The sequence below is a fragment of the Drosophila navojoa genome, chromosome X (genome assembly GCF_054131105.1).
Source record: "Drosophila navojoa isolate 15081-1374.11 chromosome X, UAZ_NAV_1.0, whole genome shotgun sequence".
Classification (NCBI taxonomy): domain Eukaryota; kingdom Metazoa; phylum Arthropoda; class Insecta; order Diptera; family Drosophilidae; genus Drosophila; species Drosophila navojoa.
The window spans coordinates 662,438-689,890 of NC_142895.1; the positions used below are offsets into that span (position 1 = coordinate 662,438).

At 49.2% G+C, this 27,453-nt stretch overlaps 5 protein-coding genes across 6 annotated transcripts in view; 3 read left to right on the forward strand and 2 right to left on the reverse strand.

Moving 5' to 3' along the window:
• Positions 1–3: 3 nt before the first annotated feature.
• Positions 4–725, forward strand: LOC108657366 (transmembrane protein 242). Its single transcript, XM_018109947.3, has 3 exons — positions 4–182; positions 237–478; positions 543–725. The coding sequence occupies exons 1-3, from the start codon at positions 116–118 to the stop codon at positions 672–674; spliced, it is 441 nt and encodes a 146-aa protein (XP_017965436.1). The 5' UTR covers positions 4–115; the 3' UTR covers positions 675–725.
• A 118-nt stretch (positions 726–843) lies between these two features.
• Kmn1 (kinetochore Mis12-Ndc80 network component 1) lies at positions 844–1,567 on the reverse strand. Its single transcript, XM_018107850.3, has 2 exons — positions 1,320–1,567; positions 844–1,259 (listed from the first exon to the last, which is right to left on the reverse strand). The coding sequence occupies exons 1-2, from the start codon at positions 1,513–1,515 to the stop codon at positions 883–885; spliced, it is 573 nt and encodes a 190-aa protein (XP_017963339.1). The 5' UTR covers positions 1,516–1,567; the 3' UTR covers positions 844–882.
• A 227-nt stretch (positions 1,568–1,794) lies between these two features.
• Positions 1,795–3,152, forward strand: Reepl1 (Receptor accessory protein like 1). Its single transcript, XM_089263702.1, has one exon. It carries the CDS (start codon positions 2,165–2,167, stop codon positions 3,062–3,064), a length of 900 nt encoding a protein of 299 aa, XP_089119828.1. The 5' UTR covers positions 1,795–2,164; the 3' UTR covers positions 3,065–3,152.
• Positions 3,113–4,723, reverse strand: LOC108657383 (uncharacterized). The gene is made up of 2 exons (XM_018109965.3): positions 3,546–4,723; positions 3,113–3,481 (listed from the first exon to the last, which is right to left on the reverse strand). The coding sequence occupies exons 1-2, from the start codon at positions 4,585–4,587 to the stop codon at positions 3,249–3,251; spliced, it is 1,275 nt and encodes a 424-aa protein (XP_017965454.3). The 5' UTR covers positions 4,588–4,723; the 3' UTR covers positions 3,113–3,248.
• A 472-nt stretch (positions 4,724–5,195) lies between these two features.
• The window catches only part of Myo10A (unconventional myosin 10A), a 34,270-nt gene continuing 12,012 nt past the window's right edge, over positions 5,196–27,453 (forward strand). Inside the window, exons 1-4 of one of the 2 annotated variants that reach the window (XM_089265186.1) lie at positions 5,196–5,836; positions 14,718–15,068; positions 17,681–17,962; positions 18,548–25,696. In XM_089265186.1, coding sequence (XP_089121312.1) covers positions 14,943–15,068; positions 17,681–17,962; positions 18,548–25,696 — 7,557 coding nt within the window. In that variant the 5' untranslated portion in view covers positions 5,196–5,836; positions 14,718–14,942. The remainder of the gene's footprint in view (positions 5,837–14,717; positions 15,069–17,680; positions 17,963–18,547; positions 25,697–27,453) is intronic. The other variant, XM_030388266.2, reaches the window with a different exon arrangement.

Here is a 27,453-nt window from a genome sequence, read left to right on the forward strand (position 1 = left end):
ACGAAACGATAGTTACACGAAACGTACTGATATATCGCTTGTGCCATAACTTTCACAACTTACGGTTACGACAACAATAAAAAATAATAATCAAAATAAGCAAAAGGGTTAAACAATGAGCGAAGCCGGCTCTGCCGTAGATGCAGTCGCTGCGGAAAAGAAGCGCAAGTTTCGCATTCAAGGTAAATTAAGAAACAAACCAATTGAATTGATACTCACTTAACGTTGTTGTTTAGCGGCTGCATTCATGGGCCTCGTCGGCGGAATTTCCGCGTTGTTTGGATTCTCTCGCACGCTGGCCACGGCCAAGAAGTCGGACAGCAAAGTGCTCCAGCAGCAAGCCACCAAACAAGGCATGATTCTCATGGACGAAGGCACAACGCTGGCAATGCGAGCCCTTGGCTGGGGCACGTTGTATGCTGTATTGGGTACTGGAGCATTTTGCTACGGATTTTGGAAGCTGAGTGGTGCCAAGGATGTAACTATTGCACTAGTAATGACACATCGCGATGATTAGCGCTTATAATTGTAATGTCTTGCAGTTTGACGAGTTCCGCTTGAAGATGGGCAACGCTTTGCCGCGAATTAGCAAAGATGAGCCAGCTAACAGTCGCACGGACTTCGAAAGCCTTACCGATCTGATGAAATATCTGGCTGCCTGGAACAAGGAGTAAACCCATACACACACGCAAACACTGTAGAATAAATGCCAATCGTACAACTCATATTAGTTTGAAGTTTATATTCGACTTGCATCTAAAAAGCATATCGTTACAATCATTAGGGACGATGGGATATCGATATACCCGCATACACTAGGAGGATAAACATCGATGATTTTCAGTTATATTACAATTTATTTATGCGTCACACAAAGTATCTCTACATATTGTATTTTCTTATGGATATATCATTAGCCAAGGCTTCTGATATGCAATTCTGTTGTTTTTGTAGTTCATCGAACTGGCAGCAGTTCTTTAAATTCTCCTGCAGGTCCTGCATCATCTCATATTGCCGAATAAACGCGTTGCCATCATCCATGAAGCTACTAAAGCCCCGTATGAAATTCTGCAAACTTGGTCCTTTACTTAGATAGGCTTTCTGCTCTTCGTTCGGCTTGTACTCGGATTCCAGAGCCTTCCCTTCAATTGGTTTTTGCAAGATTTTGGTGGCGAAGGATTCCCACTGCTGCTTCTCCTGCGCAACGCTCGCGACATAAGCATCCACATCTGTGCTGGCGCATTCACAAGTGGATTCAGCTACAAAAGTAAAAACACAGGCTAGAAAATTGAAATCTAAAGCAATTTATTTTGATATACCATCAGCTAGGTCGAGCGTTGTATTGAATATGCTTCTCTTCTCGTCGTAGACCGGTTTCGATGTTATTGTCTTGTGCAGCTTGTCCACAACATCGTCCACATCAATATCCGATATATCATCCACATCACTTAAGTACACAGGAGGTGGATTTTCGCTCTTTTCCTGGACTATTGATATATTTGACTCCGCTTCCATGTTCAAAATAAGACGCCAAGAGCTGCAACAGTGGTAAGGTAACGCTAAGGATTGTCGGTGCGACTATGACGTCACAAAAAGAGAGTTGAGCGTCATGCGTGACACGAGTAGGCACGAAAAAGAAAGGAAAGAAACGATTAAAATTTATGCAATTAGACAAACAAGTTCGGCAAGTCGAAATGAGCACAGACAGAAATTACAAACTTAAAAAACAGCATATTTCGTAACTTTTTGATAAAATATTTATTTCCTTTTTTGCGCCAAATTCGATCAAATCGAATCGCAATTGTCTCTTGAAGAAAGAAAATTAATCGATAGTTATCTATGTTCAACAGTTCACAGCACTGAAACAGAGCGGGCTTTTCGTTTAGCGTTTGAAAAGTGAAATCGGCTGGAGTCAAGTTTACGTTGTTTTAGTTGTATATTTTGTTGTATTCGGAGCAGTTGTGTGGGGCTCACTAGAAACAGTGCTTTCACAAAAACAGAGGCGTGCTCCGAAATTTCGAAATTCTAGAAATAAGAATATATTCTTCACAAATTTCCGTGTAGCCGCGATAAAGTACCTTCAAACCGTGTAAAAAGAAACTAACAAAAACTACCGTAAATATTGCTTTACATTCATATAGGTGTACAAAGAAATTTTGGAAGGATGATCTACGAATTGCTTATAATGACCATTGGCTGGCTCTATCCAGCATTCGCGACATATAATTGTATCAATGGGAATATTCGCTGTCAAATACCGTGGATGAAGTATTGGATCGTGTTTGGCCTATTCAACGCCTTCCACTATTTCACCGCCTGTCTGGAGCCGTGGGTGCCCTTCCTGTGCGGCTTCAAGCTGTTCCTACTCTTCTGGCTGTTGCCCAACATCGGCAGCGGCTGCCAACTGATTTACGACGAGATCGTCGATCCGCTGCTGAAAATCAACAAGGAGGTGATCAACCACGCTGTGGACAGCATCTCCGCCGTGAGCAGCTCAATGATGCGCGAGCTGATCAAGATGGTATACCACCTGATGGTGGACGTGGTCGAGCAGTGCTGGCTAATGACCCGCTATGCGAGCGACACCAATGTGACGCCGCGTCTGCAGACGGCCATCAATGAGGTAATTGGCGAGTTGCGTGCGGCCCGACAGGCCGCCATATTTCTGCCTGATTCGATACTTCAGCTGCCACTGGAGGGGACCCTGTCAATAGCTGGCGCTCCAAGCGCCTTCCGTGCAGCTGCATCTGTCGAGGATTTGCCCAATGATCTGTCCTCGCTGAGCGTCCTGCTGGCCGAGTCTCTCGCAGCAGAGCGCATGCAGCTGCTGCAGTTGGTCGATAGCCAGATGCACCTGGTGTCCAGTAAGTACACCTTTGACAAGCCACAAGCAATCACTATGCCGGAGCGTCCGCCCAAGCCAAAACGTGGTAAGCGCAAGAGCCTGGATGCCGCCGCCGCAGCTCAAAGGGCCCAGCAGTTGGAGCAGGAGCTGGAGGTGGAACGGGCCTATCAGGAATATTGCGCAGCAGCCAAGGAGTGCGACCGTGAGCACGAGCACTAGCAACGCGGAGGCGACAAAGTAGCTGAACAACATCGATAGCCCTTCACATAGTTTTCTGCGTCTTTAACGAGTTTCTTAAGGATTCCAAGAGAAATAGAATAAAATATATTTAAAGAATAACTTAAGCTGTTGAAATGTGCTGGCGGGGATGGGCCTGTAGCCGCCGGCGCAGGCGTGGGTACTGCTAGGCAGCCGACTTTCGCTCCATGTCCCGGTCCCGGTCCTTGATACGTTCCTTCTCTCGCTCTCGCTCCCGCTTTACAGTGGGCAAACGCGTCCAGATGTAGCCGCCCGATCTATGGTAGTCATCGATGTCGGGCAGTGGGAAGGGCGTGGTGCAGTCGTAGTAGTAGTTGCTAGGCGCGTGCATCACGAACTCCAGATAGCAGAGCTTGCGCGACAACTCCTCATCGGGGCCTGGAATCGAGGAGAAAATTTAGTTTGCTTTCACACTGAGATTGGGATTCAGAGATTCGCTCACCTATTAGGTAGGTGGCTGGATCGAAGCCCTCTTGAGGGTCGGGGCTGTCCTGCGTGGGTATTAGCCAGGTGAGAAACGCCGACTTCTCGCAGTAGGCGTCCACGAGCAGTCCTCGGATCTGGGCGTAGTAGACGTTACGTTCGCTATCCACAATGCTCACAATGTCGCCGATCTGCATGTAGCTGCCCTTGTAGAAGACACTCTTGACGTATTGCATCGAGGCTTGGACTCGCGGCGTTTTCTGCGCGGGCCGCTTGAACAGGGAGCGCCGATTCCGTGGTCCGCCTCCACCCGCACCTCCAGCGGAGCTGCCTACAGCGCCGCCCAAGCCCGCCTTGCCGTGCGACTTGCCTGCACCACCTGCATTCGGCGCATAGCCTGAGCCTGCACCAGTCCCAGCTCCACTTCCATTCAGCTGTCCATTGTGGTGGCTGTTGGCGCCCGCTGCACCGCCATTTGGATTGTTGCTGCGCCCTTGGAGCTTCGCTTTAAAACGTGTGCTCCGAGTGCTCTTGCGCAACCTTTTGATTATTGTGGGCGAACGAGCGCCATTTAGGCTGCTCCTGGTGACTTTGGCTGGCCGTGCGGGGGCGTGGCAAGTCGTCGCCATCTTGGACGTACTAAGATTCAAGTCGCCTTCTGCTTCCATCTCAGTAGTCACTGCCGCTGCATCCTCTTCCGCCTGTGTTTTCGCGTTCATTGGCTGCGTCTCGGGCTCCAGGGTGGGCTGCTCCGCCTGGGAACTTTTCTGCTCCCCTTTGCCCGGCTGCTCAGGCTTATTTGGCTGCAGCTGCTGGTCTTTTGGTTTTGCTTTAGACCCTTTGCCATTGCCTGCTTGCTGCTCCAACGCGTCCAGGTCATCAAGTATCTCTGTTGTGGTTAAATCTGCTTCAATTTGCATTTTCACAATTCGATCCGTTGCTTTTCCTGCAATTTCCACGACTGTAAAGTTCTCACTTTGTGACAGTTTAGAGACGGCATCTGTCAGTGCACTCTCCTTGCATTTGTTTATCAGCGTCTCGCAATCAAGTGCTGTTGCCATTGTTTTAACTCAGCAACACATATAAAGACCTCCAGTCTTCAGAAATTATTTGTTTATTTAAAAATTTCAATTCGTTTACTCTTCTGCAAACGCCAATGTTATGCTCAATTGGACTGGTAATGCTCAAATGAGCTGTTAATGCAACTCTGGGCATCAAAGGTGCCATCCTGAGTAATGAATAATTGTAGTTGTTTTATGAATGCATGTTTAAGAATTATAGTTGCATATCAACGTTTTGTTTTTTTGTTGAAATTGTAGTTGCATTAAAAAGACCAGAATATAGTAATGTAATTTATCACCTGTGAGAGGTAACCGCCGCAACAGTGTACGCATTTTTGCGTCATGGTACCGCGTTAATAACAGTGCGCTGTTCCCGCTTAACAGTCGTTTTTTTGCTGAGAATCTGGAACAAATTGGAGTGAATTGAATTAGTCAAAATACAACTTGCATTTATCTACATACTTTGTACTTTTGAAATGCTTCCAATTGTAGACTTTATTAGCGTTGCCGTGCTCGTACAGCGTAAAAGCGACACTGTTAACGCGATTTAGAGACGCGTAGCTGACTGAGTCGATGACAGCGCGCAAGTTGCGCTTATCGCTATCGATCAAGAATCATGAGCAAGTGCGGGCACCACTCCACCTATCATTGTATATTCTGTTTTATAGCTGACAGGTCGTGTGCGCAGAATCCGTCGGTACAATTTGAACTTTTTTTTTTTAGTGCGCGCGTGCCACGATTTACTATTGCACACACACACGCACACACATACATACATACACAGTCACAAAATAAAAACACAAATTTTTGGTTTTTTTTTTGCAAGTGCGCGATTTAATAATTAAATTTTTGATTTCTATACCTAACTGTGAATACACACACACTGACATATAGATATATGCACAGTGAGAGTTTTTTACAACTGCAAAAACATCAACAACAGCAACGAAACGCATGAAATGTAGCAGAATTCTTCTAATGTGTGTGACGAAGTGACGTAGAAAGCAGAGAGAAGAAGCAGACAAAAAAAAAAAAAAGAAAGAAACACAGCTCAACCACGAATACATATACAAACACCGTAACGCATACAAAGAAAGTAATTTAAAATACAAACGTGGACAATAACAGCAACAGCGACAGAGGCAGAGGCAGAGGCAGAGACTGAAGCAGCGGCACTGGCAGAGGGGAGCGCAACAGTTGGCTGGAACAAGGGAGCAGCAAACGGCAACAACAATAACAACAACAGCAAGTGAGTGATACATAAAACTATCGACAACCGATAGCTTGGTTTGCTGCCAAATGTCATTGCCATAAAATAGTAGCCAATCAGAAATTCGCAACGGTAAATTGCATACCATTGGAATGCACTGGAATTCGGGTACATTTGCATTGCCGTTGCCGGCAAAGGGAGTGAGCGAGGGAGAGGTAGAGCGACAGAGAGGGAGAGAGAGCAAACGAAGAGCGATCTGACGGTAGCTTAGGGCGCTGAAAAGAGATGCCACTAGCTGCATTCTCAATAGATTTGATTTGCGCGCTTTGCATTGAATTCTAGTGTCATAAATCCCATTGCAATGAGCTCATCTCTGAGCGAAACAAAAATAGAAATATTTTGGCAATCGATCTGCTTCTAATTATTGTTACAGTAGACACTCGATAGCTGCGATTATACATATACTAAACTACATATATTAAATTGAATTACTAAATTTGTATTAGAAAGAATAAATCATAATGCAATTATTACATCAACTAAGAAATATACAAGATTTCAATTTAGACTCCAGCTGATAATGGTTCCACGATTAAAAAATTCAAGTTTAAAGTTCTGGAACCTGTTCTTACGGTTCTTCTTGTTCTATGGCCAGATTTTATGTTGATTGGTTTATTATTTATTTTGGTTCGATTTCAGATTATTGTCTCTAACGGTGCTTTTTTCTGTTCCCCCCCCAGTTGCATAACCTAACGGTCGCTGCACAGTTGGGAATGGGCGTGTGGGCGTGGCACTAGCTACGACGACTTTGAAAACGCAGCTTGAATTGGCTTTTCTGCAGCAATCCAATGGGAATGGGGTGATCGAGCTGTTCTAGCTGGGGGCGTGGCATTCGCATTTCGTTTTGGCAAATCATGTCCAGAACGCCGCTTGCAACGGTATAAAAGCCAAACAGTTAAGCGTGCAGAAATATTAAAAAGAAGCAAAGCAAAGCAGCAAAAAAGGCTAAAGTAGCTTAAAAAAAGCTGAAAAAAATTGGTAGAAGTAACACAAAAAAAAATAAAGCAACAAAAAACTGGTTCCGGCTGCCAAAGAATTCCGCATTCGAATTGCTTCGACGAACGCGCGTCGCTCGCTCTCTCCTCTCCTACTCTCTCTCTCTCTCTCTCTCTATCCCTCGCTCTTTCTCTGTTTGTGTGTGTGCCACTTCCGTATATAACGTGCATAGCTAAGGCAACAACAACAACAACAACAACAGTATAATAATAATAACAGAAAGAGCAACAGTTGCTGTTGCCTCTCTCAACATTCTTGGTTCACGTTCGTTGCCTAAGTCTTTTGTTTTTCTTTCTTTCACCCCGCTTCATGCCTCTGCGCTCTGAGCAGCCTCTGCAGAGGCGTAGCACAAGTGCATAACAAAGAGAGGCACACAGAGGAGTGCCACACACACACACGAACGCACACACACGTGTACGCACATACACATATATTTATTTGCATATCTATGTGTGTGTATAGAGTAAGAGCTGTTGTGCATGCTAATGTGACAAAGATGTTAATTGGCTTTTACTTTACTCAAACAAAATACTTAGTCACAGTGAAATACAACAACAAAGAGCAACAGCAACAACAACAACAAAGCAATCAAACAACACACAAATCCATCAAAGTGAAATTTAATTTCAGTTGTCGCGCCATTTCATTTGCATAGCTATTTGCTGTCTCTTGTCTGTCTGTCTTCTTCTTCTTCTTTCATGGTCTCTCCATGCTTATCGATAGCTGATCGATAACGTAAACATTCCAATATAGTTATCAATAGTTTAATCGTATTGCTAACCGAAGAACAGATTAATATAGTTTGCTGAGTACATGTGCCTATCGAAACGGTTATCGATTGTCATTCGATAACAAATAGATACATTTATGTATGGGTTTTATTGATAATATATAATATGTCCCTTGCTCATCTAATATAACTGTTCGTTGGTATTTGTCGTTGGAGTTATCGATAACTGGTCGATGACATACATTCACTAAAATGATCGTTACCCATAAGTTACTTGTATTGTTTCCTAACTACTAGACGATTTTGCTGTTGCTGAGTCGTTGTCGCATATAGCTGACAGATTTGTCGATAACCGATATTGCTCTAAACGTTTATCGATAAACAATCGATATTATTGACTACCAAAAGCGCCCACTCATTGCACGTTTTTGTAGTTACGACTAATTTGCATCTCTCGTGATGCCAGTCTATCGATAAATGATCGATATACGTTTTGTGTGTTGCCAATTGCTCATGCGCCAACAATTTGCAGCTGCTTGTGTGTGGGGGCGTACACGCCCCTTTTTCAATGCAATTCAATTGCCACACTGTGGCGGTGGAGTCCGCGTGTCGCGTCAGTTGTGTTGTGGGTGCGCCACAGACAAACAACAACAACAACAACAAACGGAGTTGAACCTCAGCGGCGCACCTCAAAACAACAAAGAGATAACAGCAAATAGCAACACGAATGCATTTTAGAATAATTTCATGACTTTGGCGACAAACAACAACTAGACAACTACAACAACAACAACAAGAAACATCAGCAGCAGCAGCAGCAGCAGAGATCTGCAGTTGTCGTCTCGCACTTTCAATTGTCTTGGAAAAAAGCAAAACAAAAGCAAAACTTCTTTGAAAATTTCCCTTTTTTTTACCTATGGTATGGCCCTGCTGCTGTTGCTGCTGCTGTTGCTGTATGTGTGTGCGCGATCGATGAGCAACAACAGCAACGGCAACAACAACAACATCATTTGTAGCACAAACTTTTGGCGCTGGCTTGCTGCGACGCTGTCTCTGGCAAAAGGTTTATTGGCCTTTTGGCTCACTGCGCTGTCATTATGTGTGTGTGTGTGTGCGTGTGTTTTAGCCAAGCTTGCTGAGTATTTGGCTTGGCCCTTGTGTTAGTGAAATCGACTTCGAGTTTGAGTTCGACTTTGGCTTCGACTTTGGCTTCTTGCTAAAAAGTATTTCTTTCTTTCTACAATGAAATTTTCTATTTGTGCGAGTACAACAAATCGTGAGGTCGCCTAAAAGAGAGAGAGAGGGAGAATGAGAGAGAGAGAGAGAGGGAAATTGAAGGAGACTGGGTGAACATTAAGCGGCTTACTTCGCTAACAAATAATGATAATAATATGTGACTAGGCAGCGAGGCTTACGAGCTGCCCAATAATAATCGAATCGTCTGTGAAGAACAGCAAGAAGAAGATGAGGATGATGAAGACTAATATAAAAGGAGCAGTAAAAGAGGTGATAAATCAAGTTGGCAAAGCTGCTGCAGCAGGGGGGTTGGAGAAAAGGTAGAAACAGAAGAGGAAGAAGCTGGAGGAATGTAAAGTACGAGTGGGAGAAGAAGCATGAGAGAGCGTAATAAAACAGTAGAATCAAGACAAAAAGGGGGGAAGGAGCTAGAATAGCTGAATGCATTACCAAATATTAGAGATAATTTAATATTATGTAAAATACATCTATGATAGTAAAAAAGTTTATTACAATTAAAGAACAATCCTTTAATATACAAAATTGATAAAGACTTAGGCAACGAACTTGGCTAAGAGACTTAGATGGTTAACGTGTTATTTGGGTAATGTGTTATTATAATGTAGAGTTTAATTGATCATGATATATGACTTATATAACAAAAGTAGAGTTTTGGTTGCCTATGATAATTTAAAATGCAAAATATCGAAATCGATTATCGATAAGCTATCTATTGCAGAAAATAGTCGTGAAATAGGCGCTGTTACATGAAGACTTGCAGTATCTACCTATAGTAGAACGCCTAGACATAGAGATAGAGATATACATTTGTCATTTATCGATAACAATAAATTTGATAAGAGAACTATTTGTCACACTATAATACCTGGTACAGGGCAAGCCTTAGACGAGCTCGAGTTGTATGAAATTCAAGGTAAATTCCTCCACAAACGCTTGTAGACGGCTTGGAATGTGTGCTGGGCGGGCTGGGCGTGGCACTTGTGGAGTGCCCAAACAGCTTAATTTGAAAACGAATTGAAAACAAATTGAAGTAAAACGCAAAGCGTTGCGCTTCAGTTACTTCCTCTGCACAAAGAGAAATGCAATGGAGCAGCGTGTTAAATGTTAAACATTAAATGCTAAAGAAAACAAAAAAAAAAAAAAAAAAAATATAGTGAAATAGAAAATACTGTAAAAAAATAAGAAGCAAACAAAAGTTGAAAGTAAAATGAACAATAAATTAAATAAATTGCAGTTCGACAAACTGTTTCAATTAAAGTCGACATCGAAATTGATAGCCAAATCACAAGTGTGCGTGTGTGTGTGTGTGCGTGTGTTTGTTGTGCGTGCCATAAAAATGGAAATGAATTGGCAAAACCGAAATCAGTTTCTGTTCATCTCACGCAGATCTTGTCAAGAGTTTCACTCGTCGTGTTGGCGGCTGCGCCTCGTCGTGCTTGCCGCATGAAGTAAATCCCTCTACACACACACACAACACACACACACATCACACACACATACACGCACACAGACGAGCCATGCTTGGAATCTGGCACTTGGCAGCTGGCTGCGTTTTCAGCTATGCCAAGAATTTATGGCACTAAAATCAATTTAATATTAAAGCTGACAATAAAAAAAAAAAACAAGCCACAGCTCTCTAGGGAATTATGCTCGACTAACAGTTACCTTAAAAGCCCAGTTCGAGTGTTGCGCTTCATTGGAGTCTTTATGAGTCAAAGCAGCTAAGAATCAACTGCAGTATATAATACTACTATATACTGCTACTATACTATATACTACTACTATACTATAGCTACTACTATATACTACTACTATACTATATGCTACTACTATATACTACTACTATACTATATGCTACTACTATATACTACTACTATACTATATGCTACTACTATATACTACTACTATACTATATGCTACTACTATATGCTACTACTACTATATGCTACTACTACTACATGCTACTACTATATGCTACTATACTATATAATACTACCATATGCTACTACTACTATATGCTACTACTACTATATGCTATTACTATATGCTACTATACTATATAATACTACTATATACTACTACTATATACTACTACTATATACTACAACTATGTACTACTATACTATATGCTACTACTATATACTAGTACAATATACTACTACTATACACTACCACTATATACTACTACTATAGGCTACTCCTATATACTACTATACTATATAATACTACTATATATTAGCTATACAGTACTATAGATGTAGCCAAATAGGATATGTGCTATTTTATATTTATAGATATATCTGCTTGGATATATCTGAGCAGATCTTTGATCACAGATCATCAGCTATCATACTAAGGAATATACTCGTGCTTACCATATGATGTATGCCAGCTTTATATGCATAAAGGCTCTAACTATATACCAAGTTTCATCTATATAGTGTTTACATCTACATACCAAACTTACTCTCTCTCTAGTTATTAGAGCTCTCTCTACATACATACATACATACATACATACATACATACATACATACATACAAGAGTTAATTTTCGATGCTCTTCAGGCGTTTTAAGATGCTCCAGAAACTAGAAGAAGCTCTACTTTTATGCTTGAAACTAATATACCTCTTTCTAGAACATCTTTAAGGGGTACAATTAGAAACTGGCTAGCACACACACTCACACAAACACACATATATATATGAAACACACCTGAGAGCTAAACATTTGTGCAGGTGCGGTTCTACCTTTTTGTCTTAAAAATTTATGACACACACACACTCACACACACACAGAGACACTTACACTTAGACACAATACACAGATAGAGATTATATCGCTGTAGCAATCGAAGAGCAACGAAAATGTTTAGTTTTTAGCGCATTTGGTCATGGAAAAAGTGGCTGCTTCAAAATGCATTCCAAATATCTCGACTATAATCAAGTCGAAGCGAAAGACTGAGGCAACGAACTTGACAAAAGACTTGGACAACGAACTAGCGGGCAAGGCAACAACAACAACAACAATAACAATGACAACTCAACCAGCTACACCCAAGCACACACTTTATTAAGTCAACAGCTTGAGAGAGACAGAGAAAGAGATAGAGAGAGCGAGAGGCATTTGTAAGTCGAGTGAGAGTAGAGGAGAGTAGGCTCATCTGATGCCCCACTGAAAACCTTGAACTGGGCAGCAAGTCAAGGGTCAGAGTTGACTTAATCGCAGTTCAACGTGTTCAGCGTGCCCTCTAAATGACTTGGAGCATCAGGTAACACGCCCATTTGCCTGCTGCAGCTGGAACCGGGAGCGGTGAACTGTGAACTGGTGCATTTGATTTGAAAGCAAGAAATTTTAGCAATTCGAGCTTTATTTAAGCAATGGAATATTCTATATATAGATTAGAATATTTGAATCTTTGTTCATTGAACTAGTTCGAAGCGAGTCAGTTCTGTTTTCACTCGTCACATGATGATATTCTGTGTCTGCTGTTTATATTCAATTGTTGTAATATCGGAACCAGTTCATTAAAGTGCAAATGAACTAGCTCAGTAAGGAGCTATCTTATATTTGGGTGTGAACATGTGTGGCATATAAGTATATATGCATTGGGCATAGTTCATAAGTGAACTTGTTCATAATCTAGTTCAAATGAGCTAGTCTTAAGCCCAAGTGCCATAGCATCCGCTTTAATAATGCGATTTTGTTGTATTATTTATCATTTTCTTCAATTTGTGTACAACTTGTGTTTTCATTATTCATTTTTATGAAATATAAAATTGTTGTTTTCATTATTCGTTTCTATTTTTTATTCACACTCAATTGGCAAATGTTGCGCAGCTGCTGCTCATTGATTACACATGAGAACTTACATTAAATGTTTAATTGTTGTTGTTGTTGTAGTAGCTGTTGTTGTTGTTCTTGTTGTTGCCACAGCATAGACAACGACAACGACAACAACAACAACAACAACAACAGCGACAGCGACGTCTTAGCATTGGAATGCGGTCGAACTCGCCTCGGTTGCCAAGCCAACAGCATTTTGTTATTTGCCCAGCCAGACCGAGTGCTAGAGAGAGAGAGAGAGAGTGTGTGTGTGTGTGTGTGTGAGCTAGCTTGAATTGACTCACTGACTGACTGAGTGACGAACTGGTTGAATGAATGCATGAATGAGTGGCAGCTGCGCCAGCGAACAAGAAAACCAAAAAGTACTTGGACTTGCGATGCTTATAAACGAGTCGTCTATACTATCCTCAACCGCTGGCGCTCCCACCCCCCCCCCCCCCCCCCCCCCCCCCCTCCTTCTCCTCGCGCTCCCTTATACATGCGTAAACACTTGTTTAGCCATTTAGCACGAATTGGTTGGCCAAAAGCCGAATGAGAAAAGCCAAAAACCAAATCCCAAAAGCCAAATTCAGTGCGCGCATGCATTACAACAACAACAACAACAACCAGCGACAGCAACAACATTTTATACCATATTTATGCTAAAGCCTTTTGCCACTAAACAGGTGAAAGTTTGCCTCACCAAATGTTAATCGAGCAACGAACTGCTTAAAATTCTTGACCAGCATATTTTTTTTTTTTTTATTTTTTTCTGTTGTATTATTTATGATTTTTTGCTCTAAACCATTTCGAATGCTCGCGCACAAAGTGCAGAAAGAGGGTATATTGGTATATTTCAAATGCATATCTGATGAGCAGAAGCAAATGTCAAGCAACGCCAATTGGGGGCGTGGCGAATGGGAAATACAGTAAATGTAATTCAGAATATTTCATACTTTACAATAGATCTTATATGATATTTCAAGTGCCTCAATTCTGCAATCAAATTGAGCGAGCGGGCATTACGCAGTCGTTGAAGCCCGTCCGCAACGCGCTTCATTTGTTTTATTCAATTTTCATCGCGAAATTCGGGTCAAATTCTAAACGGAAGGTGAAAGCGAATTCTAAAAGTTTACGAATCTGAAATCTCCGTTGAAAGCTAGCTATACAAATGGCCTCAGACAAATGGATATGGATAAAGATTTAGATGTAGATGAATCATAATCTTGGCATGTTGTTCAGAATTACCGCTAGAGTGAAACACATTCCCGATAGTCAGTTGCATAAGCAGAGATCAGGCGAGATTCCAAATATGAGAACCTTGAACTGGCCAAAAGTCAAGGATCAGAGATTACTTTTATGGTCGGAACTGTGAACTGGAACTGTGAACAAATTTGTAGAGCTCTAAATGTTTTCTGAAATTATCTAGCTATTTATATAGCTGTAATATAAAAGGTCTCTCAGATATACCTTTCCCTTCATTTCTGATTCCTAGCATATTTATCTCTATAATTTCTATCATTATTTTATATATGTATATCCCATTCCCATTCGACTAAACTTTTGTTTTGAGCAAATGCCTTTAAAAAATTTATGATTTTCGTCGTTGCATTCGATTGCATTTTAAAGCAAAAACAAAAGAGGGGGGAAAATGGAAATTGAAATGAAAATGAGTATAAGAAAACCCAAAGGCAGAAAGAAAGAAAGAAATCAAAAACTACTTTCATTCAATGGGGCCTTTGGAGCGCAGCCTCAACTCAACTAAACGTTGACAACTTTGTCGCCTGTGCAACAGTGTGTGTGAATAGTATACACACACACACTCGCTCACATCTCTCGAATGACAATGACAAGTGATTGTCGAGGTGGCTGATGGAGATGAGGGAGGAAGGAGGGGAGAGGGGTTACCAGCTCTCTGATAAGGCATTTTAAATAGAGAGGTGAAATAATTACGTGAATTTTTTGTCACTTTTTTTTTCATCTGTTTGCTGTTGCTTGTGGTGTGTGAAATGTTTTTTAATCAAATGTTTTTCTTGTTTTCTACTTTTACAGCAATGCATCAGCCCGCGGCTTGAAGACTTTGCCAGCTCCCGTTTTTCCCTCCCGCAGCAGAGTCGAAGGAGACGAAGCTGAAGCCGAAAAGAGAAGCAAAAACACCTGATATTAATAATTGGCGAGTAATTGGCTTGGAAAAGGCAGCGGCTGCACGATCATCGGCTGATCGCGTGTATATATAGCGAGAGATATATAGCGCTTCGATCCAAAGCTGATTGAGCCATGGACTGGGCCGAGGGGGATCTGGTGTGGTTCGACCCGGGCGTCGGACACCCGATACCGGGCGAGATTCAGGAAGTGCATCGCGCCGCCCAGGTGATCGTCGTTCAGGCCATGATCAAGGGCAAGGTGAGTAGACGTTCGATGCATGTGGAGTGCGCTTGCGAGATGTTAAGCTTGAAGTCTGCAAATAAAATGGAGGCCAAATCGATTAATGCCATAGTATTACTTTGATTTCTCCATTACCTATTTTTGCTCTATCTCTCAGAGAGAGAGAGAAACTCTTTCTCTTAGTAGTAAATATGGATATCGAAGACCTAAGTTCATATGGCTATAATAATCTAGTTATTTCTTTCATTAAGCTGCTGTTCTAGCAGTCGCTGTTGATCGATAGTTATCGATTAATGAAATTTGATGTATAATAGCATCAATATTTCATTGTTTATATTTGATTTGTTTATTGAGAGTATATTAGTCTTTTTCCTTATAGAATTTCCTATCTTAGATCCTATCTTTAGATATCGATCTTTGAAAATAGATTTTTATGTAGATTTAATGCCAATCTTCTCACTTAGCTCGTTTCCTACCTCCGTATCTCATGCTCTCTGCTTCAATATTTACTTCCTTCATAAACGATACTTATCGATAGATTCTATTCATAACATATTTCAGCAGGAAGAAATGTCTCCAATTTCCTGGTTCCTTTGCCCAAAAAGTTGCCTTAATGTAGCGCTCTACAGGGCATCTGCCAGTCGAGCACTCGTCCACTTACTCAAGGGCACTCTACGCCAGTTTTATGACTGCTTTTCTCTATTTTCACCTGTCAGCGCGTTGAAAAATATCACATGAAATTCGCTTGTGGCAGCACGTGGAATTCGTGGCTAGACAAATGCTCTTTTGGCCATTGGGAACTCTGGGGCGCTGGCCAAAGTGCCCAGTTGCCAATTTGTTGGTCGCCAAACGGAAGTGTGTGTATGCGATTCTCAGCTCAACGCTCTGCGTCTTACCAACTCTCTTTGTCTCTCTTACTCTAATTGCTTAGCAGCAACTGACTGCCGGCAGCGACTGCCGGCTTCGTTTCCTTTTTCCTTTGCAATTAGCTCCGACTGTCCGAGCGGAGAGTCGAGCGTCTGTCAGCCGGAGGCTGCAACTGATGCTGGCGCAACTGAGGCTGCGACTGATGCTGCGACTGAGGCTAATAGCTGCAACAGTTACCGATGCCGTTGCAGTCGCTGTCGGAGTTGCAGTTGCTGCTGGCAGCCGAGAGCTCACGACTAAGAACTCGCAATCTAACAGGTCGGGTATACGCATTTGCACAATACTCATTATCTATTAAAGATTCAGTTCAGTAGACTTTGTTCTTCCTTACCTTACCTTCCTAGCTCTACTCTCCATTCTACTCTCGATTTGGTCAGCCCGAAAACCAAAATAGATCGATAAATATCGATTGCTGGCTCATCATGAATTAGTTGGGTCAATATACCGCGTTTCTCTTAAGATAAACGTGCGTGCCCAAACTGGCTCGCATACTTCAGTTTGTCACACACGCACACACACACACACATACACACAGCATTCAGCGTATATCCTGTTCGAAGCCAGACAACAACTTGTTAGGCCCGAAGAAAAAGAAACGACAGAAGCATTTCAGCTAAGATTGCAGCAACAGCAAATTAGCCCCTGCTCGAGCGAGAACTGGCAATTACCTAGCTGAGCTCTGAAAGCGCCTCAAAGCCCAAATAGAGCAATCGAGTGAGCTTAGCTCAGAGGTAAGTCTCGAAATATCTACGAGGAACTGCACGATTGACGAGCTTCAAGTCTGTTGTGGCAAATGATTCTATTTCTAAATGAAAATCGATTATTGCCTGTTAAAATCTTAAGGGAGATCATTCGATATCTATTTAAACATATTGATATATGGCTAAAGTAACGTAGAGTATTTATCTGGCATATTGATGCTCCTTACATAAACAGCCTATAGACAATGGGTATCTATAATCTGATAAGAGATTAGATTTATTAGATCTCATCTAGATGACGAGTTAAGTCATTTGTCATTCTTTGGTTATATGAGGTGTTTCTTCAATAACGTGTTTAATTGGCTAAGCTGCTAGCTTTATCGATAACAATTATCGAAATGCTGCACACGCTGCATGCTGCACGCTGCAGTGCGTGTGTGCGACAAAGAATTAAAGAGTTCAACTGGTTCTGCCTTGGCTCTTGGAGAAAGTGAGAGAAGGAGATGGAAAGAGAGAGAGAGAGGGAGAGAGAGAGAGAGAGGCAGGCTGGAGTGGGGCTTAGGTAGAGAGAGAGTTCTTCTCTTAATGGAATTGAGATCAAAGCTAACGACATGCGACAGGTTTTTCGCCTGTTCCGTTGTTCTCTCTCCAAATGTGGCTGCCAGTTGGTCAGGAGGCGTCGCATCTTTCGAAATAGAAAACACTAAAAAAAAAAGCAAAACTTGTTTCAATTGATTGGCTTTCAGAAAAAGCAAACGAATAAAAACACCGTTTAGGCATGGGCAGCCGGAGCGGAGGCGGGGCGAGGCGCTTTGTTTGGGGGGGAAAAACTGTAGCGAAGTCTCGACGCTTGGCTCTTGATTCCTTTCAGTTGCATTCGAGACGGCGGCCAACGACGTATCTTTTTCCTATTGTTGTTGTTGTTGTTGTTCTCGGTTCTCGGTTCTCGGTTATCAGTTAACAGTTCTAGCTATTCGATAGTCGATAGTCGATATTCGATAGATGCGCATCGTACGCTTCCACCTGGAGCCATGGCAACGCGGCAGCGGCTGCGGCTCCGTGACCCCCAGTCCGGCTCAGTCGCCATCGCTGGCCTTGCTCTCGCCTCACGTGCTGCGACGCCAGCGTCCAGCCAGCCTCGAGGATCTGGATGAGCTGTTCGCCCAGCAATCGCCGCTGCAGCAGCAACAGTTGCTGCTGCGCCGACAGCATCGCCTCAAGTGCCGCTACCCGCAGGTGGTGAAGCGCCTCTCCACACTCTGCAGCGACGTGATGGCCCGCCATGTGAGCGCTCAAGTCCAAACTCTAAAATCCGCATCTAATTCCCCTCCGCCAACCAAAATCCAATTAGGCCCGGCGACTCTTCTGGCTCCCATGCATTTTAGCTAAACTTCTTAGCCTCAACAGCAGCCTGACAAATTCCATTGGCGGCTCTTGCTTCGCCACGCTCATCAGCTTATAAATTAATGCTGCTCCATGCGGCAGACGAGTCATCAATGGGGATTTTCATAATGCACATCAAGAGATATCAAAAGATGTGAAAGAAACTAGAAATGCAATGAAATTCCCATGAAGATAACTTGTCCAACTCTCGAGAGGAGCATCGTAAAGCAAAGGAATCAATCTTCTATCGGAAGTCGCCTACCAAGAGTCCTTCCTCTTCCAATGTCCGCTTCTGAGAGCAAATACCCTAACGATGTCCTGCCCAATCTCAGATCTCTCCCAAGCTCACATAGTCTTAGATCTCTCCAAGACTCTTCTCTCCTCAATATTCTCCGACTTTCGACAGCTTAACATCCTGATAATTCGCATTCCCTAGATATAATTTAAGTGTGGCCTCAACTAATTGAAAATTCCGTTCACGCACAGGCACAAACGTTCGCACTGCAGCCAGGCGAGGGCAGCCTGCGCGCCCGCCAGGACCTGGGCAGCAGCGGCGTGGAGGACATGACGATGCTGGACGACCTGCACGAGGCGTCGCTGCTCTGGAATCTGCGACTGCGCTACGACAAGGGACTGATCTACACGTTCGCCGGCAGCATACTCATTGCGGTCAATCCGTACAAAATGTTCCCCGATGCCTACGGCCTGGAGGTGGCCAAGCAGTACGCCGGACGGCCGCTGGGCGCCCTGCCGCCGCATCTGTTCGCGATCGGCGCCGCAGCGCATGCAGCGCTGCCCTCGCCCCAGGTGGTGGTCATCTCCGGCGAGTCCGGGTCGGGCAAGACGGAGTCCACGAAGCTGGTGATGCAGTACCTGGCCGCCGTGGTGCCCGGCGGAGGCAGCGCCTCGGCTGTCATCACAGAGCAAATCCTGGAGGCCGCGCCCCTGCTGGAGGCCTTCGGCAACGCGCGCACCGCTCGCAACGACAACAGCTCCAGGTTCGGCAAGTACCTCGAGGTGTACTTCAAGAGCGGCGCCATCGTGGGCGCCAAGATAACGCAGTACTTGCTGGAGAAGTCGCGCATCGTGACCCAGGCGCCTGGGGAGCGCAACTACCACGTCTTCTACGAGATGCTGGGCGGGCTGAGCGAGGCGGAGCGCGCCAAGTACGGGCTGCTCGAGGCGGACAAGTACTTCTATCTGAACCAGGGCGCGACGGACTGCGCCAGCGGCCGCGTCGACTGGGCCTCGCTGCTCAGCGCGATGCAGGTGCTCGGCGTCACCGAGGGCGAGCGCGAGAGCATTGTGCGGGTGCTGGCTGCGGTGCTCCACCTGGGCAACGTCTACTTCCACCGCCGGCAGCTGCGGCACGGCCAGGAGGGCGTGGAGATCGGCTCCGACGCCGAGATCAAGTGGGCCGCCCACCTGCTCCACATCAGCGCCGAGGGCATGCACCGTGCGCTGACGAGCCGCACCACCGAGGCGCGGGCCGAGCGTCTGCACACGCCGCTGGGCATCGACCAGGCCCTGGACGCCAGAGACGCGTTCGCCAAGGCCCTCTACGCCGGCCTCTTCAACTGGCTGGTGTCGCGCATCAACTCGATCGTGCAGAAGGGCGGCACCCACGACGCCCACCGCATCAGCATCCTGGACATCTTCGGGTTCGAGGACCTCGCCGAGAACAGCTTCGAGCAGCTGTGCATCAACTACGCCAACGAGAACCTCCAGCTGTACTTCAACAAGCACGTCTTCAAGCTCGAGCAGGCCGAGTACGCCCGGGAGCGCCTGGAGTGGACGCCGCTCGCCTGGGACGACAACCTGCCGGTGATACATCTGCTGGCCAAGAAGCCGGTCGGCATCTGCCACCTGCTCGACGACGAGTCGAATTTTCCGCGTGCCACCGACCTGAGCTTCCTCGAGAAATGCCATTACAACCACGCGCTGAGCGAGCTGTACGCGCGCCCCCGGATCGGCGCCCAGGAGTTCGGCATCACCCACTACGCCGGCCAGGTGTGGTACTGCGTGGACGGATTCCTGGACAAGAACCGCGACGCGCTGCGCAGCGATGTGCTCGAGCTGCTGGCCACCAGCCGGCTGCCCCTGGTCAGCGAGCTGACCAAGCAGCTGCGCGCCCAGCGCGACGCCGGCAAGACCCTGCCCAAGGGCAGCAACGGACGCTTCGTCACCATGAAGCCGCGCACGCCCACTGTGGCCGCCCGGTTCGCAGACTCGCTGCAGCAGCTGCTGCAGTCGATGGGCCGCTGCCATCCCTGGTTCGTGCGCTGCATCAAGCCCAACCAGGAGAAGCAGCCGCTGCGCATGGACATGCCCTGCGTGCTGCAGCAGCTGCGCTACCTCGGCATGCTCGACACCATCCAGATACGGCAGCGCGGCTACCCGGTGCGCCTGCGCTTCCAGCACTTTGTCGAGCGCTACCGGCACCTGCTCGGCACGCCCCTGGCCAGGGGCACGCCCTACCGCGAGCTCTGCCGCATGCTGCTGGAGTCCATGCCGCGCACCGGCGTGGAGGGGCCCGACTACCAGCTCGGCGCCACGCGCGTCTTCCTGCGCGAGGCGCTGCACCGCTCACTGGAGAGCGGCCGCACCGAGCGCCTGCGCCAGGCGGCGGTCCACATCCAGCGGCACGTGCGCGGCATGCTGGTGCGCCGGCAGCTGGCGCGACGCCAGGCGGCTGCCACGCGGCTGCAGGCGCGCTGGCGCGGGCAGCGGCAGCAGCAGCGCTACGAGCGACTGCGTCACGGCGCGCTCACCGCGCAGCGCCTGTGGCGCGGCAAGCAGGCGCGGCGGCGCGTCCAGCAGCTGCGCTCCGACCATCGGCGCCGGCAGGAGGCGCGCGAGGCGGCGCAGCGGGCGCGCGAGGCCCGCGAGGCCAAGCAGGCGAACCTGGAGCGCAGCCAGCTGAGCTACCTGGACATACCCGCCGAGCTGGCCTTCATCTACTCGAAGCTGCAGGGCTGGACGCCGCCGCACAGCGACCGGCACCTGGTCAAGGTGCTGGGCACGGTGCCTGGCCCGCCGCCGGCCAGCGCACAGCTGCCCTCGGACCTGGCCCAGTTCAGCTTTGGCAAGTTCAGCAGCGTCTACTGCAACGGACTGCGGCTGCAGCCGCGCAGGGAGCCCATAACGGCGCCGCTGTTGACGCGCGCCGCATCGCGGGACCAGGACTTCCAGGACGCGCTGGCCGTCTTCAAGCTCATCCTGCGCTGGAGCAGCGACAAGGCGCTGGAGGGCGAGGGCGCCAAGGAGAAGCTGCTCTCGGACTACATCGTCCACAAGGCGCTCAGCTCGCGCGGCCTGCGCGACGAGATCCTCGTCCAGCTCTGCAACCAGCTGCACGGCGCCGAGTCCGCCCAGTCGGCGCGCCTCTGGCAGCTGCTGGGCCAGTGCTTGTGCTGCTTCCAGCCGAGCCCGGCGTTCAGCAAGTACCTGCTCAAGTTCGTCACGGACGAGGCGCCGGCCAGCGACCGCCAGATGCTGCAGCGGCAGCTGCTGCGCCAGCAGAGCAGCCCGTCGGGCGCGGCGGCCTGCCGCAGCTTCGTGCCCGCCTGGCTGGAGTGGCGCGCCCTGTCGCGCGGCTGCGACATGGCGCTGCCCCTGACCCTGCCCGACGAGGCCACCCAGACGGTGGCCGTCGACTCCTGGACCAGCTGCGAGGAGGCCGCCGCCCTGGCTGTGTCCACCCTGGGTGTGGCCAGCCGCGGCTGGACCCTGGTCCTCGACGACGGCCAGCAGCTGACGGACAGCTGCGGCCTGGACTATGTCATGGATCTGATTGCCGAGAAGGAGCTGTGCCCCGCCTTTCCGGCCCCGCGCAGCGACTTGCTGCGCTCCGGCGCAAAGTTCGCGCGCACCTCGCTGCCGGAGGCCGTGAAGCGGCCCGGCGTGCCGCCACCCGCACCACCCACCACGGCGGCCAAGCGGGAGCAGCAGAGGGAGCAGGAGGAGCCCGCCCAGCCGCAGCGGCGCAGCAGCCGGGAGCTGCTCTCGCGCAGCTCGGCCCTGAACGAGCGCTACTTCGAGCGCACTGAGGAGCCCATTACGCCGCATCTGCTGCCGGGCGCCCAGTCCAAGTCGCGCTCCAAGTCCCTGGATGATCTGCTGGCCTCCGACATGGGCAGCCAGCAGCTGCCGCTGCCCGACAGCGACTCGCAGGAGTCGCCACTGCACACCCTGGCGCTGGGCCTCTCCGAGAGCCGCCTCAACGATCGCTACCACTCGGCCGAGCGCCTGGCCCCCATGGGCAAGGAGTCGGCGCCGCGCTATCAGAAGTCCCAGCACGCCGGACGCCGCTCGCACGCCGCCTCCCATGGCTCCGCCCACTCCAGCAAGTACAACATGGACAAGTCGGAGTACGCGACGCGCTCCTCGGCCATGTCGGACACCAGTGAGGCGCCCTCGCTGGCCTCCCACGTGCGGCGCGTGCGCGTGCCCTCGCAGGCCTCCGATGTGGATCAGTTCCTGGACGACCTGTTCAGTCCGGTGCTCGACGGCTCTCTGGACGAGCTGTCCGACGCGCGCTCCCTGGCCGCCAGCATACGTGGCAGTCGCCGTGCTGAGGAGCAGCCGGCGGGCGGTAGGAAGACGGACCAAGAGAGTCAAGCTGATCTGGAGGAGTTCATAGACGAGCTGCTGCTGCTGAATAGCTCGGAGGAGCTGTCGGAAATCAAGCACGATCAGGCAGAACTGGAGGAGTTTATCGATGAGCTGCTGCTCTTGAACAAGTCACAGGATGTGGCGAAGGACAAGGAAGTCGGGCAGCACTCTGCCGATCTGGAAGGCTTTATGGACCTCAGCCTGGACAATGGCTTGGACACACTCGCCTCGCAGCACCAGCTGGTGGCATGCATCAAGGGAGGCGGCAGGCGGCATGAGAATCTATCTGCCGAGCAGGACTCCGCCGATCTGGCGGACTTCCTGGACCTCTCTCTCGATGAGTCCCTGGACGCACTCGCTTCCCGGGCGCAGCTGGTGGCCAGCATCAAGGGCGGCGGCAGCACCGAGCACAGCCAAGCAGGAGCCGCAGATCCACTGATCCACCAGCTGATGCAGCTGCCTGGCGGTGAGCCAGACGCCGTGCCCGCCGCCTCGCTCTACCAGCAGCAGGTGCAGCGCGCCTTCCTCCAGTCCGCCATGGCGCAGAACCTGCAGATACAGCAGCAGCTGCTCGCCCAGAACCAGGCGCTGCAGACGCTGCTCAGCCAGCAGGCGGCGAACGCCACGACCAGCGCGACTGCCAATCCCAATGCGAGCGTCAGCAACGGCACTGGCGGCGGATCGCCGCCCGCAGCGCCCATATCGCCGCCGCCGCCTCTGCGGCTGAAGACAACGACGCTGCTGACGAGCACCAGGTCGAGCAGCCTGGTCATGGAGGCGACGGCTGGCATGCAGCCGCCGGCGCCGCCGCCGCCACCACCGATGCCGCCACCACTGGAGGGCAAGGATCCGTCGGAGACGCGCCACTTCCTGGACCCGTACGGCCGGGCGAAGACTGTGCGCATTGGCAAGTGGCGCTGGCCGCCGCCGCAGGGCGAGCCGCAGTTCCAGACCGAGGAGGACTTTTTCGCCTTCAAGCTGCGCCAGCAGCAGCGCAAGACCACGCCCCAGGCGCAGCAGCACACGGCCATCGAGTGGGAGGAGTTCGAGATCGAGTCTAGCAAGAGCCCAACGCCGCAGCTGATGCGCAGCAGCATTCGACTGGAGAGCAATGGGCGAGATGTCCAGGATGCTGTGCAGCACCAGCACCAGCACCAGCAGCATCAGCAAATGCAAGTGAATCAAACCACAGCGGCTATCACCACCACAACCACGATTACAGCCACGAAGCTGGCGAAGAAGAGCTTTGAGATTGGGGCCGACCGGCCGCCGCCGGGCAGCGTGGGCAAGCTGAAGCTCAGCTCGGAGATGCGCCAGCGCCTGGAGCAGGTGACCGCGGGCCATTCGGTGCGCTCGACCGTCTCGAACAAGTCGGACCAGCGGGCGCCGGCCAAGCTGGAGGACACGCGCAAGCTGATGCTGCAGCAGCAGCTGGGCGGACTCTTCGCTGGCGCCAATGCGAGCTCCAGCTCCAGCGAGGCCCTGCCCACGGTGCGCACCCAAATCGAGCGCATGGAGGGCAAGCTGTCGCCGCCCCCGATGCCCGTGCCAGCGCCGCCCAGTGCCTGGCCGGGCGTGCTGCTGCCGCCGGCACCGAACGTGCCTGCACCACCGCCGCCCATAAGGCCGCCCAGCATGGCGCCGCCGGCGCCGCCGCCAGCGCCGCAGAGTCCGCCCGTGGAGCTGAGCGAGCCCGAGCCCGACTACCGCAAGGAGCACGTGCCGGCATTCATACAGCGGCAGGAGCGCGACACGTTCGGCGCCGTCAGGCAGCCCATGCAGCTGCACCAGCAGCAGCAGCAGATGCAGCAGCAGCAACAGATGCACCAGCAGCAGCACCACCACCAGCAGCAGCAACAGCAGCAGCTGTCGTCGTCGTCGCACGCTGTCTGGGAGCAGGAGCTGCAGAGCGAGCGGGAGCGCTCCCGCAGTCGCAGTCGGTCGAGGGACCGCGAGGACTACTCCGAGTCCGTGTGGGATCGTGCCGAGGTGGAGGGCCCCGCCTCGGGCAGCGGCAGCGAAAAGGAGCGCGAGAAGCGGGACCGGGAGCGCGAACGGCTCTACGAGCTGCGGCAGGTGGAGCGCGAGAAGGAGAGCCACAAGGTCTATCAGCCGGCGCCGCCAAGAGTGATTCAAGCCAGCATGGACAACACGGGCGCCAAGCTCAGAGAGAGGGAGAGGGAGAGAGAGAGGGAGCGAGAGAGAGAGCGCGAGAGGGAGCGAGAGAGGGAGCGCGAGAGAGAGAGGGAGTCGCTTGCCTCAACGCCCGCTACATTCCGGACGCACATGGCCCAGAAATACGAGCACGAGCGCAAGCGCAAGAGCTCCGCCAGCTCGGCGCGCGAAGAGTCCATCGACTCCAGCCTGCCGGCCGTGGTGGTGCCCGCCCCAGTGCCACCGCCGCCAGCCGCCGTGACGCCGGCGGCCAGCCCGTCGAGTAGCACGGTCAGCGCCTGCCTCACCTACAACCGGGTGCCATGGAAGCTGCGCGTGCGCAAGGAGGTCTTCCAGCCGCACGAGCCCATCGGGCCGCCGGTCGCCCTGGACCTGCTGTTCGCTCAGGTGCTGAGCGACGTGTTCGGCGTCACGCCCTGCCTGCGCATCACGCCCCAGGAGAAGAACGCCGCCCTCAATATGCTGCACGGGCACGGCGTGAGCGTGGACACGCTGGCGGCGCGCGGGCAGCAGGTGCGCGCCCTGGTCAAGCGCCATCTCGTGGACATGGCCCGCGACTGGCCCCTCTACTTCGCTAGACTCTTTGCGGTCCAGGGCGCGCCGCTCTACCCGGATGTCTCCATCATGGGCGTCTCGCACAGCGGCCTCTATCTGGCCAGGCGCGACGCCGACTACCTGATTGTCGTCCAGGCTATATCCTTTGCCGAAATACAGAACGCTGTCACCCTGCCACGCCCAGCCGCCCTGCAGCTCAACCTGCGCAACGGCAAGCACCTGGCGCTGCACGCGACTCGGGCTGCGGCCATCCAGACGATGATCACATCCTTTGTGCAGGAGTTCCGAAAGGTGAGTCACAAGTCCGCTTACCTAATGGAGATCTATTGGTATGGGGTATATTGGCTATGTTCCTTTTTGCTGTAACAGCAGAGCAAGATGAGTTCATCTTGAGCTTGAACTGGAGGCTGCTGGAACGAAAGAGTGAACTAGTTCATGGGCTGGGATAGAACAGCATGAATCGCTGCTGAGCTAAAGAAAAAGAACTAGTGAACTAGTGAATCATCTGCTGTGTCTATAGGGTATCTGCTAGTCGTGTGAAGTCAGTTCTGTTATAAGCTCTGCACCGTTAGCTGCCATTGGGGCTGGGCGCAGCTTCAAGCTTTGCTTGAGTTTGAGCGAAAGCGAGCGCAAAAGCTCGAAGCTGTCTGATTGAGAGTTGCCTGGGAAAAGACTTTCTGTAATCGAGATTGTATATTATTGGATGAAGAGAGTTGATCTCTGAGAGAACTTTGGGCCGTCTTAGCATTCCGAAACTTTAGCTTTTTGCCTCAGCTTCTCTTGTCTTGTTCCCAGCTGAGCTTTAATATTGTTGTAAGCTTTAAGATTCTATCTCATCTTTATCTCTTCTGCTCTTCTTTCTTCTTCTTCTTCGCTTATTTTGCTCTAATATAGATTTTACCTATGCCCATTCTTTCTAATCATATCCCATATCTGGTATTGCATACATCTGCTCTATTTATAGAGTATACTTTACATTCATATATACATATAGTAAACCTAGCTATTTTCTCCTCTCATATCGCACCTTTCCAGAGACCTTTTTGGGGCGACCTTCATATTGCTCTATATTCATACATACATATGTATACGCATATTCATATATATATGTACAATATTTGTAATTTCTCTTTACGTCTCTCTGCCACTCCCTCCCGCCCCTCACACTCCTACTTTTTTGTTGCTTCTGCTCTTTCTTCTTCTTCTTCTTCTTCTTCTGCTTTTGGCCTTCTCAACTGTTTGGCTTAGCGCATTTTTACACGCGTGCTTGAAGCTCAGTGGGTCTGCTGCGTCCGACCCTCTGTCCGTCAGGGTGACCATATACGTTGACAGACCGTCTCAATACTCGTTCGCACTCGCATTTCACATTGCAGATTCGCATTCGCATTCGTTTATCAGTAGATCAATCAATCTTAGTCTCTCCCTCTCTCTCTCTCTCTTTCTCTCTGTTTTTCAGTGCCAGTGTGACCGTATATGCGCTATAATCTTTGACTTACTGCCTGATATACTCGTTCACACTTATCACATTCGCAGTCATCAATCACAGTTTGTCAGTCTCTCCCCTCTCTCTCACTCTCGCTCTCTCTCACTCTTTTTAGTGTGACCATATACGCTCTGACTAAGTGCCTCAATGCTCGTTCACATTTCACTCATACGCATTCAATTCGCTTTTTCTGCTTTTCTTTGAATGCAGCTCGCCTTAAGTTATTTTAATTTAATTCAGTTTTATGCGTGAAAACTAGTCGAACGCCAAACTTGGTGCTAGCTCCAAAACCTGCTCAAGACTGTTACTGGCCGAATAAAAAACAGTTAGCCACACACACACACACACACACACACACACACCACGTACACCTTTAGCTGTTGCACTACTCGTTTTGAGCATTTGCTCTCTCTCTCTCTCTCTCTCTCTTTCTCTTTTGGAGTTTTTACGCTCCGCTTGGCCCTGCTGCACTTTTCACTCTCTCTCTCTTGGGTACTCACTCTCCCTCTCTCTCTCTCTCTTTCGCTCTCTTCTTTCTGACTGACTGTATTGGTCAAGTCGGTCT

Bases quoted from the DNA above. Each gene is read 5' to 3' on its own strand.
- LOC108657366 (XM_018109947.3), top strand. From the start codon at position 116: ATGAGCGAAGCCGGCTCTGCCGTAGATGCAGTCGCTGCGGAAAAGAAG. The intron at 183-236 runs GTAAATTAAGAA...GTTGTTGTTTAG, and splicing joins GCGCAAGTTTCGCATTCAAG to CGGCTGCATTCATGGGCCTC. The intron at 479-542 runs GTAACTATTGCA...AATGTCTTGCAG, and splicing joins AGCTGAGTGGTGCCAAGGAT to TTTGACGAGTTCCGCTTGAA.
- Kmn1 (XM_018107850.3), bottom strand. From the start codon at position 1,515: ATGGAAGCGGAGTCAAATATATCAATAGTCCAGGAAAAGAGCGAAAAT. The intron at 1,260-1,319 runs GTATATCAAAAT...TTACTTTTGTAG, and splicing joins AACGCTCGACCTAGCTGATG to CTGAATCCACTTGTGAATGC.
- Reepl1 (XM_089263702.1), top strand. From the start codon at position 2,165: ATGATCTACGAATTGCTTATAATGACCATTGGCTGGCTCTATCCAGCA.
- LOC108657383 (XM_018109965.3), bottom strand. From the start codon at position 4,587: ATGGCAACAGCACTTGATTGCGAGACGCTGATAAACAAATGCAAGGAG. The intron at 3,482-3,545 runs GTGAGCGAATCT...CCTCGATTCCAG, and splicing joins TCCAGCCACCTACCTAATAG to GCCCCGATGAGGAGTTGTCG.